Here is an 18,332-nt window from a genome sequence, read left to right as displayed (position 1 = left end):
ATTGGCCATGCTAAATTGCCACATTGTATCGAGAGGTATGCAAACTTAGGGGGATTAGCCATGGAAAATGTGAGGTTACAAGGGTAGGGTGGGGTTAGGGGGCTGATACTGGTTCTGGGTGTGATTCTCTTTGGAAGGTCAGTGCAGGTCTCGAAGGGGCAAATAGAATCTCAACAGTGCAGGAAGACACTATGATTACAAGGACTCACTAAAAGCTTAGTTAAGGAGGTGGGTAATAAGCAAAGTATTAAAGTAAGAGTGGGAAAAGCAGTGGGTATGTACAGGGCACGAGAGCTAGACAACTGTAGGCTCAACTGCTGAGGTAGAACAGGTAGTGACAGTCATATCACATAAGAGTCGAAGAAATGGTCAGGTTGTCATTAGGACTGCATACAGGAGAGAATGGGCCATGGGAAATGGTCAAGTTGTCATTAGGACTGCATACAGGAGAGAATGGGCCACGGGAAATGGTCAGGTTGTCATTAGGACTGCATACAGGAGAGAATGGGCCACGGGAAATGGTCAGGTTGTCATTAGGACTGCATACAGGAGAGAATGGGCCACGGGAAATGGTCAGGTTGTCATTAGGACTGCATACAGGAGAGAATGGGCCACGGGAAATGGTCAGGTTGTCATTAGGACTGCATACAGGAGAGAATGGGCCACGGGAAATGGTCAGGTTGTCATTAGGACTGCATAGGGCCATGGGAAATGGTCAGGTTGTCATTAGGACTGCATACAGGAGAGAATGGGCCATGGGAAATGGTCAGGTTGTCATTAGGACTGCATACAGGAGAGAATGGGCCATGGGAAATGGTCAGGTTGTCATTAGGACTGCATACAGGAGAGAATGGGCCATGGGAAATGAAGAAGGAAACAGAAGTTATAATTTCTAGTCTTAGCAGAATTTTGTTTAGAAACGGCATGAGTCAATTGCAACAAAATATTAAGTAACTTTGTGAGCAATCCAGATTCACTATAAGCACAGACCCATAAAACCAGTAGGCTGTTTTGACACATGAAGAAAACTGTTGATTGCTTAATTGATAATTTGAACCCATGATATGTTGCTCTTTAAATAATCTCTTTTGCCAATATGTCCATTTTATTTGGACACAACTTTGATTTGTCAAGTGCAGTAAGCCTCTGTTATTGACAGTTTAATGGACTATCTGTTGATCTGTTTCCACTACTATAAAAGTAAACTTTTTCCTCCAAAAGTAAACTTGTGATGGGTGTATTTTTCCTTTCTGTTGAAGTTCTGCATTTGCCACTCTTATTCTATGGCTCATTTCTAATGAGCAAAGCACATACTCGATGAAGTAGCATAGAAAGGAAATGTTTGGCATTGACAGCAAGAGACAACAGGAAGAATGGTTTCAGGGAATTAGTTGGCATTGAATTGGCAGTGGATGGGGACATGAATAAGACCAACTGAACTTAAATAAGTTCCCAAATGCAGACTTTGTTTCACCATGCCTATGAGGATTCAGGTCATGGAGAAGCTAATCCAACTCCATGAATGATGCAAGGCTGTAGGAGATGGCAAGGAGGATGCCAAGAACCCCACAATGGGCCCCATGCAATGGAGCGGTCCAGGTCAGCAATTCAAGCTGCAAGTCCTAATCACTGTTTAAAAATGGCACCAGAATCATTCGCACTCCATGAAAACTTTGGCCCTGGTCCTCAGGCTGTACATTAACTTTTAGAATTTGCACACCATCACTACTATTATGGTATAAATACAGCTTTAACTGAGCAGTTAATGCTTTAGGGACAGAGAATGCTGAAAAACAATAGAAAAGGCTTTGATGTGGGAAGTGTCAAGGCATAGCTTAGTGAGAGATACGATTTCTGAATTTAGAAAAGTGGAGGAGGAGAGGTAATAACTGGTTTACGAGAGATACACAACAATAATGTGACAATTACTGTTAATCTTTTTACTGGGGCATGGGAAATTCCAGAGAACGTTTAAGTATGCAAATATTGAATAAAATCTGAGTGAGCATTCCCGGTGACGGTTTAATCATCACTAGAACAGACATTCCAGGCATGCAATAATAAAAAGCTAATTGAAGCATTAAACTGGAAACTGAACTGATTTAGTCAGCTCAGTGAACACAGTAATTTATGTACAATCATTCAGGGCAGGGATATCTTCAAATATTAACCAGGCACTCAAAATCTTGTCTGTCCATTGTACAGTTCATCACTTAGCAGCCATTAGACCAATTATTAGTATCAGAGATAATGGGAACTGCAGATGCTGGAGAATCCAAGATAATAAAATGTGAGGCTGGATGAACACAGCAGGCCAAGCAGCATCTCAGGAGCACAAAAGCTAACGTTTCGGGCCTAGACCCTTCATCAGAAAGGGGGATGGGGAGAGGGAACTGAAATAAATAGGGAGAGAGAGAGGGAGGCGGACCGAAGATGGAGAGTAAAGAAGATAGGTGGAGAGAGTATAGGTAGGGAGAGGATAGGTCAGACCAGGGAAGACGGACAGGTCAAGGAGGTGGGATGAGGTTAGTAGGTAGATGGGGGTGCGGCTTGGGGTGGGAGGAAGGGATGGGTGAGAGGAAGAACCGGTTAGGGAGGCAGAGATTAGTGTCTGCCATTTTTGGGAAGTCAATTTTAGGATTTTTTTCATTTCTTTTTCTTCACAGAATGAATTTGGAGATTGAGTTTAATTTAATGGTTATACTTCAAAATAAAATGAGATTACAGATGATTAAAGACACAAACTGCAGTCATTTTAAAATGAGTGTTAAAGCTAGTTTTAAGTAGTGGAAAATGGGGCTTGCAGGCTTCCTTAAAAGTTTGGGGTTGAGGAATCTGGAGGATTGTTCCTGCTCTTCTGGGCCCACGAAAGTCCTTACCTTTGGGCCCCTTCAGCTTTCAGCCGGGTTTCTATTCTCTTCAGAAAATTCACAAGATTTCAGTTAAAATTGCAATCAGAACTTGAACCCAAAATTTAAATAGAGATGAATTGCACTCCCTTTGAGTTGCTACACATCCAGAAACGTGTGTCAAGATCTCTTTTAGTGGGATCTGGACAACTTGTGACTGCTTGGTTTCCACCATGTCATTAGGATTAAATCATTCTCGATATGTTTGGACCATAGGATGTCTATGTCAAAAACATCATAATTAAGAACTAATTATTGCCCTCTTAGAATCAGAGATCATAGAACCCCTACAGTGTGGAAACAGGCCCTTCAGCCCAACAAGTCCACACTGACCCATCCGCCTATAACCCACTTAAGCTACATGTCCCTGAACACTATGGGCAATTTAGCATGGCCAATCCACCTGGCCTGCACATCTGTTGTCTGAGAGGGGAAAGCAGAGTACCGGGAGGAAACCCAAGTAGACACAGGGAGAACATGCAAACTCCACACAGACTGTCGCCCGAGTGTGGAATTGAACTTGAGATGCTGGTGCTGTGAGGCAGCAGTGCTAACCACTGAGCCACTGATTAAGTGAAACAAATTAATTCAAAATCTACACAACAATATCAATTGAACTATAAGATAGCCAAATCAAGATTATTCAGTTTACTTTGACAGAAATACGGTTTAGTGCCCTCTAAAATGTTTCCACTGAACTGTCAGCTGCATAAATTTAGTATCTCCACACCTGGCTCTTCATGCCTTCAATTATTTTCAATTATAGAATCAAGAACTTTGCAACAAAGAAGCTATTCAGCCCATTGTATCTGCGATAGCCAAAAAGGAGCTTTCTAGCCTCAACCTCATTTCCAGTTTTTGATTGCAGCCCTGAGGTTTACTATAGAAACCACAGAAATAATACAGCACAGAAGGAGCCATGCAGCCCATCTTGTCTATGTCAAAGACACCCACATGCCCTTTCTAATCTCACCTTTATGCACATGGCCCGTAGCACTACATCTTACGGCACTTAAGGTGTAGATCGTGGTTTTTGTTTACAAAGAGGCCACCAATTCAGGCAATGATGTCCAGACACCTGCCATCCTCTGTGTAAAAAAGATATTTTTCTCATCCCTCTAATACTTCTGCCACTTGGCTTGACTTTAATAACATGGCCAATTTTTGTACCGTTGGCATATTCCCCAATTATGCCCCTCACATTCATCCAAACTGTTAATGTATAAAAGAAACAGTTGGAGTCCCCACACCAAGCATTGCTGAACACGACTGGAAACAGTTTTCCACTCACAAGGGCAGCCATCAACCATTACCCTTTGTTTCCTGTTGATTAGCCAACTTTGGATCCAATTTAACACATTACCCATGTATCCTATGGGTTGTTACCTTTTGACAAGTCTGCCATCTTGATCTTGTTAAAATCCTTGTAGACAATATCCACCGCATTCCCCTCATCAATCGTCCTTGTAAGGCATGACCTTCCCTCAACAAAGCCATGTTGACTATCCCTGACCAGTCCATGCCTATCTATGTTTATCTTACTTCTCAAGATTGAGTAAATTATTAGAATCAAAGTAGAGCTAACTGGCCTATGAATACTTGGCATTTCCTTTGTACCCTTTTAAAACCAAAGAACCACACTGGCATTCCTCCAGTCATCCAGCACCCCACCATGTGCCTACTGAAGATTGGAAAATACTCCTGAAGAGTATCTATTTCCTCCCTGACCTACTTCAATATCCAAGGGAACCATCCATCCAGCCCTGCCGACTTATTCACTTTCAAGGATTCCAACTGCCCTCACAGTTCCTGTCTTGTTATGATTATTCTGTCTAATATTTCACACTGTTCCTCTTGGATTATTATATCCATGTCATCCCTTTCCTTTGTATACAAGATGTAAAATTAATTTAAAATTCTACCCATATCCACTGCATCTTCACACAAGTCTCCTTCATCTCTGATAGGTCCCACTTTTTCCTTAACTATCCTTTTGGCCTGTACATATTGGTAAAATGTTTTTGAGTTTTTCTTTAGCTTGCTTGTTCACATTTTTTTGTTCGCTCTCTTTGATTTTCTTGCTTCCTTTTTCACTTGATCCTTTTCTACACTTCTCAAGGCTGTATGCAGTGTTGAGTTCTTTGTGACTATCATTATCTTTCTCTCTCTGTTCCATCTTCCCCTGTACCCTCCCAGGCAACAAAAGGGGTCTAGGTTTGGCAGTACCATTCTTATTTTTGAAAGGGACATGTCTACTTTGTGCTCGAAGGATCTCACTTTTTAGTCCGTCCCACTAGTTTATTCCTGATTTGTCCTTCAGAGGTCCTGTCCAGTCCAAATCCACCAAATCACATCTAAAATTTGCCTTCCCCCAGTTTAAAACTTTCATTCAGATTTCTCTCTATCCTTTTCCATAATAATACTAAATCTTACTGAATTGTGGTCATCATCTGCACCATGATCTCCCAATGTCACTTCATTCACTTGTCAATCTTCATTTCCCAAAACTAAATCCAGAATTGAATCTCCTCTTGTTTCACGTATTGTTTAAACATATTTTTCTGAACATAGGATGTGAATTTTTCATGCAATGCCTGTATATTGTTTGAAACCCAGCTGATATTGGGATAGTAAAAGACTTCTAACCATTATTCCTACAGGCTGAAATTTGTCTACACAAATGTTCTTCTGTCACCCTCACAGTATTTGGGGTCTGGGCATACACCAAGTAGTGTGGCTGCCTCTTTTTATACCTAAGCTCAGCCCGTGAAGGCTCATTTATTAACCTGTTTCGTATATAATCCTTTCTGTTAACCGTAACAAATACCACTAACCGCCCCTCCCCTTTTGTCATCCACTCTGTCCTGTCTGAAAACTCTATATTCAGGGATATTGAGCTGCCAATTCTGCTCGTCCTTAAGCTGGGTTTCTGTCATAGGAATGACATTGTGCTGCCATTTGTCGATCTGTGCCCTTAGTTCATCTGCCTTGTTTATATTACTCCTTGCATTGAAGTGTAAACAGCTCAACTGCATCAATTTCCCTTGTTGGGTGTTTTTTAATCCTTGTTTCTTTTATCTTTCCAAGTCACTGACTACGTCGTTAACTGATGTTCCACCTCCTGTTTTCTAATCTGAGTCTGATCCATTTAAACCTACGCTTTGGTTTCCATTCCGCCTGCCATACTAGTTAAAACCTCACCAGCTCTAGGTGAAAGACATTTTCAGTCTTCCTCTATTCCTTCTAGTTCCAATTCCTTTCACTCGACACCCTCCAGTTATTGACCATTTTCCTCCGAATCACCTATTTCGAGACCATTCACTTCAAATTTAGTCTCCTCTCATTCTATTCCACAGAAAATATCCTCCCTCAGCCTATCCAATCTTTTCTCCTGGATCAAATCTCCAGCTCTGGCAACATACTGGTAAATTTCTTCAGTAATCTTTCTGAGAGTGAGCACATTCTAGCTGTGTCACAATTACAGTATGCAGTTCAGTCTAACAAACGTTTGATAATCTTCCAGCATAACCTCCCTGCTTTTATATTCCATACGAAACAAAATAATTACACATTCATTAAACTATAGGAAACACCCATTCATTTTTTCAGTGTTGCATTTATTTCAAAAGGACAAAAAAGTAAAATTATAATCCATTGTCAGAACTAATTTCCTTAAACATCTGGCAAATTAAATTGGTTCATATTTCATTCTGTATGTACACAAAGCTCACTTCTCAGAAAGTAATTAGAGCTGCTTCCAGGCAGACAATGTTTCTATAAGTAAGACCTAGATTCACTTGAAAGTTACTACCTCCCTTCATTAAAACTTTAAGTCTTAAGGTGGTCATAGCCAGTTCAGTTCATTATGTGTAGAGTTCAAAAGGAATTGACTACTTCAGCGCTTTTCACACCTACTTTATTACTTATGGATTTGTACTTCATGTGTGAGGCTGAACCAATTAATTAGTAGTTAAAGAAGTTAAGATGTTGGTCAAAGACAAAACAGTTCAAACAAATACTTCAATTAGCTCACTCAAAAATACAGGGCAAGATATTCAAACAGCCCCTTTAGTAGCACAGGATCATGATGCTTGATTACTTCTCAACCAGTCAAGACAGGCAGTAAACAAGTGAACTTCATGCTGCTTGCTCATCAACATGACTGGAGCATGTGGCCTAGTGTGAACATGTTTCTGGCTGCCTGACATTCAGCCAGGGATGTGTACTTGGTTAGTATGGCATACAACTTGACTTCAGTTTTTAAACAGCAGCCTTTCCCTTTATTAGGGGAGATGCACAACTGCAACGCAGTAGCGTGAAACAGGTCCAGAAAGACTTATAGAAAAAGAAAGACTGGTAACAGAGCTACAGTCCTGAGAGAGGGAGAGAAGATTCTTTGTTGTAACTGCTATCACTGGAAGCTTTAGTCCAGGAGGTCAAGAGTGACAGGCCATGTGTTCGTAGGAAATCATAAAGGCAAGTTCTGTGAAGGGAAAGAGAGAAGATGGCAATGAAGGTGATATTCCAGAAATGGACGATGGACTTGACTGCGGTCCTAGAGAAATTTCAGTAACCTACATAAAAGAGTGATCAACATCATTGAATGAATTTTCAAATGATACCTTCTAGCGCAGCTTCACATACCTCTCATGCTGTTCAAACTGCCACACCTTATCATTCACCCATCAGCAACCAGAACTCATGCAAAGCAAACACATATTCTATCTCACTCTCACACTCTTAAGAGATATTCCCCCCATTCAATAGGTGGAATGTGTCTTGCCACATATACATTTAGTTGATGGCTCTCTGCACCATTAGGAATCTCACTACACTGGTAAAGTTGATGTTTGCTCTCTCTCCTTCTTTCTTGTATCAGGAAAAAAATGACGCCTCCCCACTTCCTGGTATATAGGGGTTCAGTCATCTCCCAGGTACAAACTGTGTAACGTTAGCAATGTCATATCCTCCCAATGGTTAATCTGTTGGTAATAAAACAGCAAGAGTGATCTTTACATAAATTCTCACCCTGCTATGCAGCTGGAGGTTTAGTTGAAGGAGACTGTATAGATGAGGGTCATCCTCCAATGCAATCTAGGTGAGACAGACACTGCTTCTGGCAGAGGTGGAGGTAGGAGATATGCTTTCTAATTACCCGAGGTGCCTACGGCCTTCTGCTTACAGCCTTCCACCTCTTCAGTGCACAGCTCTGTGCTACCTGCAGCGCATGCCGATGTTCTATTTCTGCCCAAGAGGGACTGCAACCAAAAGCCTCTATAGTGAAAGCAAGCCTTACCTCTTTACCTCATGAGGAATATGTTAATTTAGACAAAATGCAATGAAAAGTCATTGGATAATTCCTGAAATGAACTGCATGCCCTGACAGGAGAGATTAACAAAACTGGACCTACATTCCCAAACAATTAGAGGAAGTAAAGATGGTTTCATTGAAACATATAAAATTTGTAAGAGACTTAACAGGATGGGAGGATCTTTCTAGCAGTACGGAAAATAAAAATTAGTGGTCAACAGTTTCAGAATAAGGGATCAGACATTTAGCACAGTGATGCAGAGAAATTTCTTCACTCAAAGCACTGTTCCATCCAGAGAATAGTGGAAGCTCAGACATTGAGTATATTTAAGACATAGATAAATAGATTTTAGATTACAATAGTAATTAAGGAATATGGGGGAAATGTAGCTAAGGTAGAAAATAAGCAATTGTCTTATTGACTGGCAGAACATGCATGAGAGTCTGCATGGTCTATGCCTGCTAGTATATGACTTTGTGACTCACACTGGAATTTTTTTGAGCAATTTATTGCCTGACTTAAACAAACACCTTCTAAAACACAAATGTTCATTGAATGGATCAAATATTATTTCGTCAAAACAATTAAAATATCACTGTTGAGGGAATGTTTGATGATGGAATACATTCAGGGCCAACATGTTATTACACTAGTCTCTGCCAGCTAATTCTTTTTTTCCTCTAAGTGCAAGTTGTGGCGTGTTTCTGGAGGGATTCTCACAATGAGGCTCAGTGCATTTTCTTGTTGTATCTCACCAAATTCACCGCATCAATTGCTGATCTCACCCTTCTGCATGTCTCAGGTCCAATTTCTACCTCATCTTATCATGCACCATTCCCAGAAAATCTCACCTCTCAGTGAACGTTCATTGTAAAACCAACACCTACTGCAAATGTAATAAAATGTGAGGCTGGATGAACACAGCTGGCCAAGCAGCATCTCAGGAGCACAAAAGCTGACGTTTCGGGCCTAGACCCTTCATCAGAGAGCCAGCTGTGTTCATCCAGCCTCACATTTTATTATCTTGGAATCTCCAGCATCTGCAGTTCCCATTATCTCTCACCTACTGCAAATGTGTTATCTTTGAACATTTGTTACTCACTTGGAGGAGTGCTGGCATTTGGCAGCAGCTTTGCTCATTTTCACAGTGACGAAAGATGACACAGAAGCGGAATCTAAACAGCATATTTTCCCAACAGGGACATGGCAGTCCTGGTCAACAGTGTGGTGCAACAAAGAGGGGTTGTCTTCACGACTGTCAGAGGCAGCTGTACCACCAGATGATGCTAACCTAGGTGGAGATCACCACCCAGTGCCATCACCAGGGAGGAGAAGAGCAGGGTGCAGTGCTAAAATATGGTTAATAACCTTCTCACTAGACTAGATAGTGCCACACTCTGCTCTATCTTACCCCATACTCATGGTATCCCTGCCACTGCAGCCTTCTCCCATCAAAATACAAACTCTGGCATCCTCTCTGTTTAATGCAACTTCTTCCCTCACTGCCCCTCCACGTGCAGATTAGAGGGTGCCAGACATTCATGTCCTCCTATGAGGAGAGAATCTGTGACCCTAGTTTCTCTACCCAGTTACTCTTTTGCTCTTAATATATATGCAGAAGCTCTTGGATTCTACTTAACCCTATTTGCCAAAGATATTACGTCTTCTTTTTGCCCTTCCACTTCCCCTCTTAACTATAGCCATACTTGCCTTATACTCAGAGGGATTCACTTGATCCCAGCTGTCTATGCCTAACATATGTCACTTCTTTTTCCTTGACCGGTAACTCAGTTTCTCTAGTCATCCAGCATTCCTGACATCAACCAGGCTTGTCCTTCACACTGACAGGAATATACAGTCTCTGAACTATTGCGGTATCATTTTCAAAGGCCGCCCACTTTCCACACAGCCCTTTACACACAAATAGCCTCTCCTAATCAACTTTTGAAAGTTCTTGCCTAATGCAGTCAAAATTGGCCTTCCTTCAATTTTGAACTTTAACTTTTAGATCAGGTCTATCCTTTTCCATAACAATATTAAAACTAAGAATTATGGTCACTGGCCATAGAAGAGATCCTGATGATCTAAGAACGTAAATCACTGTCCCCTGCAACAACACCTCAGTGACACATTCATCCGCCTTATCCTCCTACTTCTAAACTTATTAGCACCTGAAGCAATCCTAATTTTACTACCCTCGAGGACCTACTTTTTAACCTCCTGCCTAATTTCCTACACTCTCTCTGCAGAACCTCGACCCTTTCTCCTCCTGTGCCATTGGTTCCATCGTGTACAATGATCTTCTGCTGGTCACTCTCCCCTTTGAAATTATTCTGCACCCTCTCTGAGACATCCCTGACCCTGGTCAAGAAGGCAACACACCATTTGGCTGCAGAAACATTGTCTGTGCCTCTGAATACAGTGCCCTAAGACAACCGACCACTTGGAACCTGACCTACCACTCATTACAGTACAGCCAGTCTCAGTACCAGAAACCAGATTGTCAGTGCTATATTCCCCTGGTCGAACATCACCCCTGACATTATCCGAAACTGTAAACTTGGCGGAGATTGGGTTAGCCACAGGAGACTCCTGAGCTACCTCTCTTGCTTTTCCTGCTGGCAACCCATCTAACTGACTGTATGAGATAATGGAAACTACAGATGCTGGAGAATCCAAGATAACAAAGTGTGGAGCTGGATGAACACAGCAGGCCAAGCAGCATCTTAGGAGCACAAAAGCTGACGTTTCGGGCCTAGACCCTTCATTAGAAAAGATGAGTTGTTTCAAATGTCACTCTGTCACCGTGTGCACAGACTGCGGGTACATAATTGAACATGGTCCTCGCATTCGCAACACTATCACAGAAATAAGCAATTAAAAGTCATAAAACGGACCCAGCCTATTTGTAAAAGTGAACTCTAAGTCGCTCTCAGTTCTTCAATTAGTCATACCAGTTTATTGACAGTTTCAGGAAAATAGCAACTAGGTACAATTCAAAACCAAACAATAATAAATCTTTCAGGTGCAAACAAATGATAACTAATAGAGGTCCTATGGGCCCCAACAGAATTCTTTTCCTTAATCTCCTTATCTTCTATGTTATTAAGCCCGCATTTGTTGAATGTGTTTTCAAAACCACGTTCTTAAATGCTGAGACTAAACTTTGTAGCATTTCTCTGGACTCTCCAGAGCTTGCATCGTTCTCATATGTTGTCTGATTGGAGCATTATACAATTTTGGGGTACTTTTTGATTTATATTTCTCATTTACTTGATTTCATTCTTTTTGCTTTATAGTTACAACTTACTGCCTTAACAGCAATGCAAGCTTACTCATAACTCCAAATTTTTCATTTATGCTCACCTTTAGTTATTTCGATACCATCGACAGAGCAATCATCTATATCAATTTCCAACAGTCACTCTTCTACCCATTCATAGAGATGTTTAACTGCTTCTCCCTGCCAACCATTCCCTTCCTTTGTAAGGTGTTAGTGTAAATGCGGCACAGTAATCTCTCAGGCCAACTCGTGAGGAACACTTAGAGCTTCTCCCTCACCCCGTGATCACGCTCACTTTTTTCCTTAACAAATAAGCATTGCTTCTTTTCTTTCAGACTGCTACTTGATCATATTCAGGCTTTTCTATTGAGTTCCATTGCTTTTAGCAATATTCTATGATGAATTCTCAGGAGGTCATTAGCTCAGTTGGCTAAATAACTAGAGTGCAGTGCAAAATAAAGCCAACAGCATGGGTTCAACCTCTGTTCCACTGTTCATGACAGGTATCACTGTAGTTCACTGAGGTCTTCCACCACACCTTATCTCACATCTGTAGAGTGCTAACCCTCCAGATATAAAGAAACAATTGTTTCTTTCTCTAATGGAGACAGATGTCTACAGTCTTTTATGAACTAAGGCTCTATATAATGCATTATATGAGGAATTCTATCAAAGGGTTTCTCCAAGTCGAGATACACCACTTCATAAGGTGCTTGGCCTCAGTTACTTTCCACAGTGCAGCAGGACACTACTCATGAAAACAAAATGGTACACTGTGGTATGTTTAGCAATTTTGATGTGGTGGCATTGTGCACAATTTCAACCCACCAAAAGTTTCATGTTTCATTGCCAGGGTTCTGAAGACAACTCAGTATAATTGGATCTTGTAGGATTAATGTGCTACTTCAACAGATTGGAAGTAGCCTTAACCTATTGGATTTGAGCTACATGTTCACACATCAATTGGAAAGTCTTGTTTTACATTTGGTACTGTTTTTGCTGTTGGTTTCTCATCAGTATTTGAAGGATTTAATATACTTTTGGGTTGGAAAACAAAGATGGATTGAAGGCCAGGAATTAACCTAGGAGTGAATTCCTTTCTTGCATTTTACTGCAAAGCCGATTTCATGCAGTGAAAGTTCTGTGGTGCCAGAAACCACATTTGGTTTTATTCAGACTTGCTTGGATATCTGAGAAACGTTACAGTCCTGGCTCAAATTTATATCACATCCTTGCCATGTTTCTCGACCTCTTTCTAGCTGACCTAAATATTTCTAACTTTGGTTAGAGAAAGACTTTTCACTGCTTTAGTTTCTTCCTCATTCCCTTCATCTGTCATTTTCTGTAAACAGATATGAATTCTGCTCAGCTGCGATGTGAAGGAAAGTACTTGGTTGTGAAAGTGAAATAGAAAATGGGATTATTTGTTTACAGGATAACTAGGTGTAGAGCTAGATGAACACAGTAGGCCAAGCAGCATCAGAGCAGCAGGAAAGCTGACATTTCGGGCCTAGACCCTTCTTCAGAATTTCTTTCCTGCTCCTCTGATGCTGCTTGGCCTGCTGTGTTCATCCAGCTCTACACCTTGTTATCTGAGATTCTCCAGCATCGGCAATTCCCACTATCTCGGGATTATTTGCTTAATCTGTTTTTCTGTAATGTATCAATCAAATGGTTACAGTAGTGCAAGTGGTTTGTTAATAGAAGGAATTGCATTTAAGCCTGTACTTTGTCCAGGTGCATTCCCAAAGCTGCAGGGAGGCATTATGGAATAGTGATTTCGAAACTCCACAGACTGAAGATGGGATAAATTGAAGATCATCTATATTCACAGATAAAGCTCTTTAACTGGGTCATTGACCTGCTTTTTCAACTTGTGAATGGCACTAAGAGATCCAAATTAAAATTTCCTCCTGATTAACAAAAAATGTCTTCTATGAACAACATTGATTACATTTGCCTTATGGATATTTGACCACTCGCATGAGGTTCGCTGCAAGGGGGAAACCTGGTTTCTGAGGCCTCTGCCTTCTGAAATGATACCCCAAGAAGTTGACAAAGGGTTTCCACTCCTTTTTATCTCTTTTTTTAAAACTCATTTATTGCCTGCATGCCTCACTGCAAATGTAAATGGAAAAGGAGTAAGCACTGTGGAGGTTGGGCTTTCACACCAGTCACAACAAGTGAAAGCCTGTGTTTAAATCATTGGAGTAGTAGAAAATATATAATCTATAGGAGAATTAGCAACATTGCAATTGCATGCAATTACAAATGTGAAAGATGAGATGGAAATTGAAGCTTTGCAAATAAGATCCTTGCCAAATGCAGGTTTTCAGTTAAGGACTTTTCAATCCACAGTAATATAGGCATGTGAGAATTTTTAAATAATGCAAAGATACTTTTATTCATTTTGAAAACTTAAATAGGTGAACAATGATGAATACCAGTGAAAGTGCAATGGTAAAGATATGTTACACTTCTTTGTGAATATTAACACACTGTTCTCAAAAGCCATCATAGTAGATATGATTTTTTTTATATATACTGCACTGCTAGAAACTGGCCCTCCTATAGCATGCAGGATTTTCTGCAGGACAGAGAGGTTCAGAAGTGAGTGTTACAGACAGCAGCATACCCATGTTCACAGTTAATTGGGGGGGGATGATGCCAGTTAAGTGGGTGTGACCAGGCATGCCATCCTAATAAAAATAATGGAAGGTCCCAAGAGCTGTCGGCCCAATCAGATGGCTGGCAGATCATCAATGCCACATGGAACAGTGACTACTGTTGTGCCAGCAGGAAAACAGGGGCATACTGCAGGTAAAAGAAAATAAAACTCCCAAAAGTACAGGACCTGGGTGCTGGCAGGAAAGCCCTTCACTGGAAATTGTTGAGTCCACAGAGATTGCCTTCCCTGGGCGCCCCCCATTTTCATGAAACTTTCTTTCCTGGGCTGTTCCCTCCATTTAGGTGGCAGCCTCCTCTCATGGCTAGTGGGAGAGGTTGTGGGAGGATTCACTGTAAGGAATATGCTGTTGACATTGTTAAATGGTCCTTTAATTAATTAAACTGCTTGCACATCACTTTAGGGCAGACAACTTATCCGCTTCAGATTGTATTGTCGGCAAAAGGCCTCTGACAGTGGGCACCAGGGACATGAACAGACAGAGCTCCATCATTTTACTAGCTGTCAACCTCCCCCTCTCTATTGCCAGGTTACCCTCCAAAGCATTTACACAGTTAGAGTCAGCCTAATTTAATACTGACTCTCATGTCACAACTGCAATTCTTGTCACAAAACAGTGCCTTGTCACTGATTCCACGTAAGACTGAGTTAAAGTAGGTTCAAGAGTACAGGCTTCATACACCCAACAATACTTTGAATTTGGTGCTTCCCTCAATAGATTTGAGACATCTAGGAACAGGGGAAGTTGCTGGCTGACTGATCAGCAAATCAAGTTAAAGAATTCTCAAAAGCAAAGCTGGCTTCAAAACGGAGAGAATATAAATCTCATATAGATCATCGTACAGAAAACAAAATAGATATTGGGACATACGCATGGGATTAGGAGCACACACACACACACACACACACACACACACACACACACACACACACACACACACACAGAGAGCCAAGATAACATGACTCCATGATTGAAAGATTAGGCTTCCAGAGCCAGAATAGTTGGTCAGCGGTAACTATGACTTAGGACCACAATAAAATCTTGATTTTTCCTAAATAAACAAACCTTTACTTTTTCATTGGTTCATCCATTGTGTTGTTTGCATTTGAGTAGATTGCAATAGAGCAACCTACAGAGAAACACATTATAACTGACACCAACTTCAGAACTTCCAGGTTAATTGTGCATGTCAAGATGCACTTCTTGCTTTGAGTCTTCTTGGCTCCATTTCTGAGAAAGGATGTGCTAGTGTTGGAAGGAGTCCAGATGAGCTTTACAAGAATGACCACAGAGGTGAAGGGCCTGTCACATGAACAGCGATTTAAGGACTCTGGTTCTATACTCAATGGAGTTTAAAACTTACAGAATGCTGACAGGTCTGAACGGAGATGATGCTTCTACTTGTAGGACAGACTGGGAGCCGAGGGAACAGCCTCAGAGTGAAGGGACAACCCTTTAGAACTGAGGTAAAGGAGAATTTCTTCATCCAGAGAGTGGTGAATCTGTCAATCTCATGCCCTCAGAAGGCTGTAGAGGCTTGTTAATTGAGTCTGTTTAAGACAGATAGGTAGGTTCTTGATTAAAAAGGGGATCAAGAATTACAGGGTAAAAGCAGGAGATTGGGATTGAGAAACATATCAGCCATGATTACATGAAGGAACAGACTTGATAAACCAAATGGCCTAATCCTGCTCCTGCATCTTATGGTCTACACAACAGGGACAGTTAAGTTTGCAGCTTATTGAAAATTCCAGGCTTCTGTCACTAAACAAAGGGTCAAAGATAACGCACAATGAACTGTAGCTCATTTTTTCTTTTAATTTTTGTGAATGACAAACATGATACTTCAGGTATAAATATGAGCGTGCCTCACTATACATTTTTTTCTAATTCTTACCTATGATGTCTTCATAGGCATTCTCTTCTGCTAAAGTGCTTTTTGAACTGAATCTGCTGTGTACCTCCAGAGGAGAGGTGGATGTACCATTTTCAGTAGGAGACGGAGAGTGGGATGACTGAAGACTTACAGCATCTTCAAATTCAAAGGATTTCCTGAAAAAAAGACACAGAAAAGTCATCAGCTAATAGATTCGCAATTGGATACCCTTTGAAATGTGCAGCTCTTAATAGATTGATTTATTCAAACTAAAACGTGAATCTTCATGTAAAAAGATTGCATTTCTTTCATCACTTGCTTTCTCATGAAATACCTGTCAAGTTATAACAATGATTGCTGGAGAGATATCATTACATTCATTCTGCAAATATCAATACAAAAGATAGCCAAAAGTTGAATGACTGTTCTTGAAAAAAAATAGAAAACTTAGAAGTAGTCTCAAAGAGAAAGATTTAGGATATGAAAGGATGGTTCTACAATAATATAACCACAGTGAGATACACATTCATGAGAAATATAGGTTCGAAAATCAAGACTAATTTCCATTGTGAATGTGGCTCATTCCCTACTGAGAGCATGAGATCACAGTATCAATTGTGTAATTACAGTGAATCATCAATGGAACAGGGTTTCTCATCATTTATATTACAGTTGTGCCCAACATTCCATTACTTGCAATGCAAAAGCGAGTGTATTTCTGTGTGTATGAGAGAGAGAGAGAGAGAGAGAGAGAGAGAGAGAGAGAGAGAGAGAGAGAGAGAGAGAGAGAGATCGAGGGAGAGACAGGAATCAAGATTGAGACAGCGAGAATGACAGAGAGAGATAGGGCATGCGAGAGAGACAGAAAGCACGAGAGAGAGAGAGCACGAGAGAGAAAGAGAGAGAGAGAGAACGAGAGAGAGAGTGCGCAACAACGAGAGAGGTCACAGACCTCATCCAACAATGATAACGTCAAGCATTTTCTGCAGTACTGGTAAATAGCAAGGGAGAGGAATTAAGCTCCGAAGTGCCAGCTTTCTGGATATTTTCAGTTTCCCTGGGAATCCAAAATTGCATCCACCTTTCATGCACATTCCTAACAAAGAAAGTGCATATAGTGTGCATGATATCATCTTTGTAAAACACTACAGACATGCATTAGTGTTCATTGGCAATATAATAGTGTAGCCATTTTGAAGTTCCTAACTGCAGCCAATGTTCTCTTAACCTTACAAAGCTAAACTCCTGTCAAACAGTTTGATGGACCCACGTCCAGCACTACGTAAGTGATCATGATGCTCAGGAGTTACAAGGAGAAAGCAGGAGAATAGGGACTGAGAAAAATATCAGCCATGGTCGAATGGCAGACGTGATGGACCCAATGGCCTGATTCTGCTCCTATATCTTATAGTCTTAAAGAGGTAATCAACTATTTAAAGGTAATTGCTACATTTCCATGCATTTTTCGTGTTTTCCATTAACATTTCAGGTTGTAAAAGCCTGAAGTTGCTGTGAAAGGTACTGAAGTACTTCTTACTGACTGCAAGGCATCTACACAAGCCAGTTGCTCCCTGTAATGGTTGCAGTTTTGGAATGACCATGACTGGAAGAATAACCAAAGGTCACAGAGCAGGGCAAGCTGCTAGGAGAATGGAGAGAGGAGGGGAAAAAAAAGGTGCCAGCAAGAAAGATTTGAAATGTCTGCACATGGTTAAAGAAATCTGACAACGACTTAGAGGGCCAGTTCTATGGCAGCACTCATACATTGGGCAGAATCTGATTATACCGTAGCCGTCTCTGAGACAGATGGAGTCTGCATCATGGTTAGGTCCACATGTATGCTGATGGAAATGGTTATCATTTCCATTCTTGGAAAGAATGGACTCAAAGCTCTAGACAAAACTTGGTGCCAAGTTGGTGCTGGAATCCTCCATGTCCTTGATTATAAATACAGGTTTTTTGACATGCTTCACAATATAGCAAACAGTTTGCCAAACCTATAGAAATGTTCATCTGAAGCAGATCTCAGGAGCCAACTCTCCAGGAACTGGCATCTGCGTTGTCCCTACCCTTTTCTCTGGCTGCTGCATATCCTAATCTTGTGTTTCATGACATGTAGATCCCAGCTCCATCCTTATCATCCAAGATGTGTCAGTATTTCGGCTGCTAGTTATGGGCATGAAATCAAGTGACAGTGTGCATTCATCATCATCAGCTTCTTGGTCTTCCTCCTGGCCTGTTCTGGCTCTAGTCCTTGGGTACCAG

At 41.0% G+C, this 18,332-nt stretch overlaps 1 protein-coding gene across 6 annotated transcripts in view; it reads right to left on the bottom strand.

Moving 5' to 3' along the window:
• dennd2b (DENN domain containing 2B) overlaps window positions 1–18,332 on the bottom strand; it is a 403,328-nt gene that overhangs the window by 119,163 nt on the left and 265,833 nt on the right. For all 6 annotated transcript variants that reach the window (XM_048545174.2, XM_048545171.2, XM_048545172.2 and 3 more), the window contains one exon: window positions 16,089–16,243. In XM_048545174.2, coding sequence (XP_048401131.1) covers window positions 16,089–16,243 — 155 coding nt within the window. The remainder of the gene's footprint in view (window positions 1–16,088; window positions 16,244–18,332) is intronic.

This window comes from Stegostoma tigrinum, chromosome 17, assembly GCF_030684315.1.
Source record: "Stegostoma tigrinum isolate sSteTig4 chromosome 17, sSteTig4.hap1, whole genome shotgun sequence".
In the NCBI taxonomy this organism is placed as follows: domain Eukaryota; kingdom Metazoa; phylum Chordata; class Chondrichthyes; order Orectolobiformes; family Stegostomatidae; genus Stegostoma; species Stegostoma tigrinum.
The sequence above is the reverse complement of the archived record's forward strand: the minus strand, read 5'-3'. Positions and strand labels throughout refer to the sequence as shown.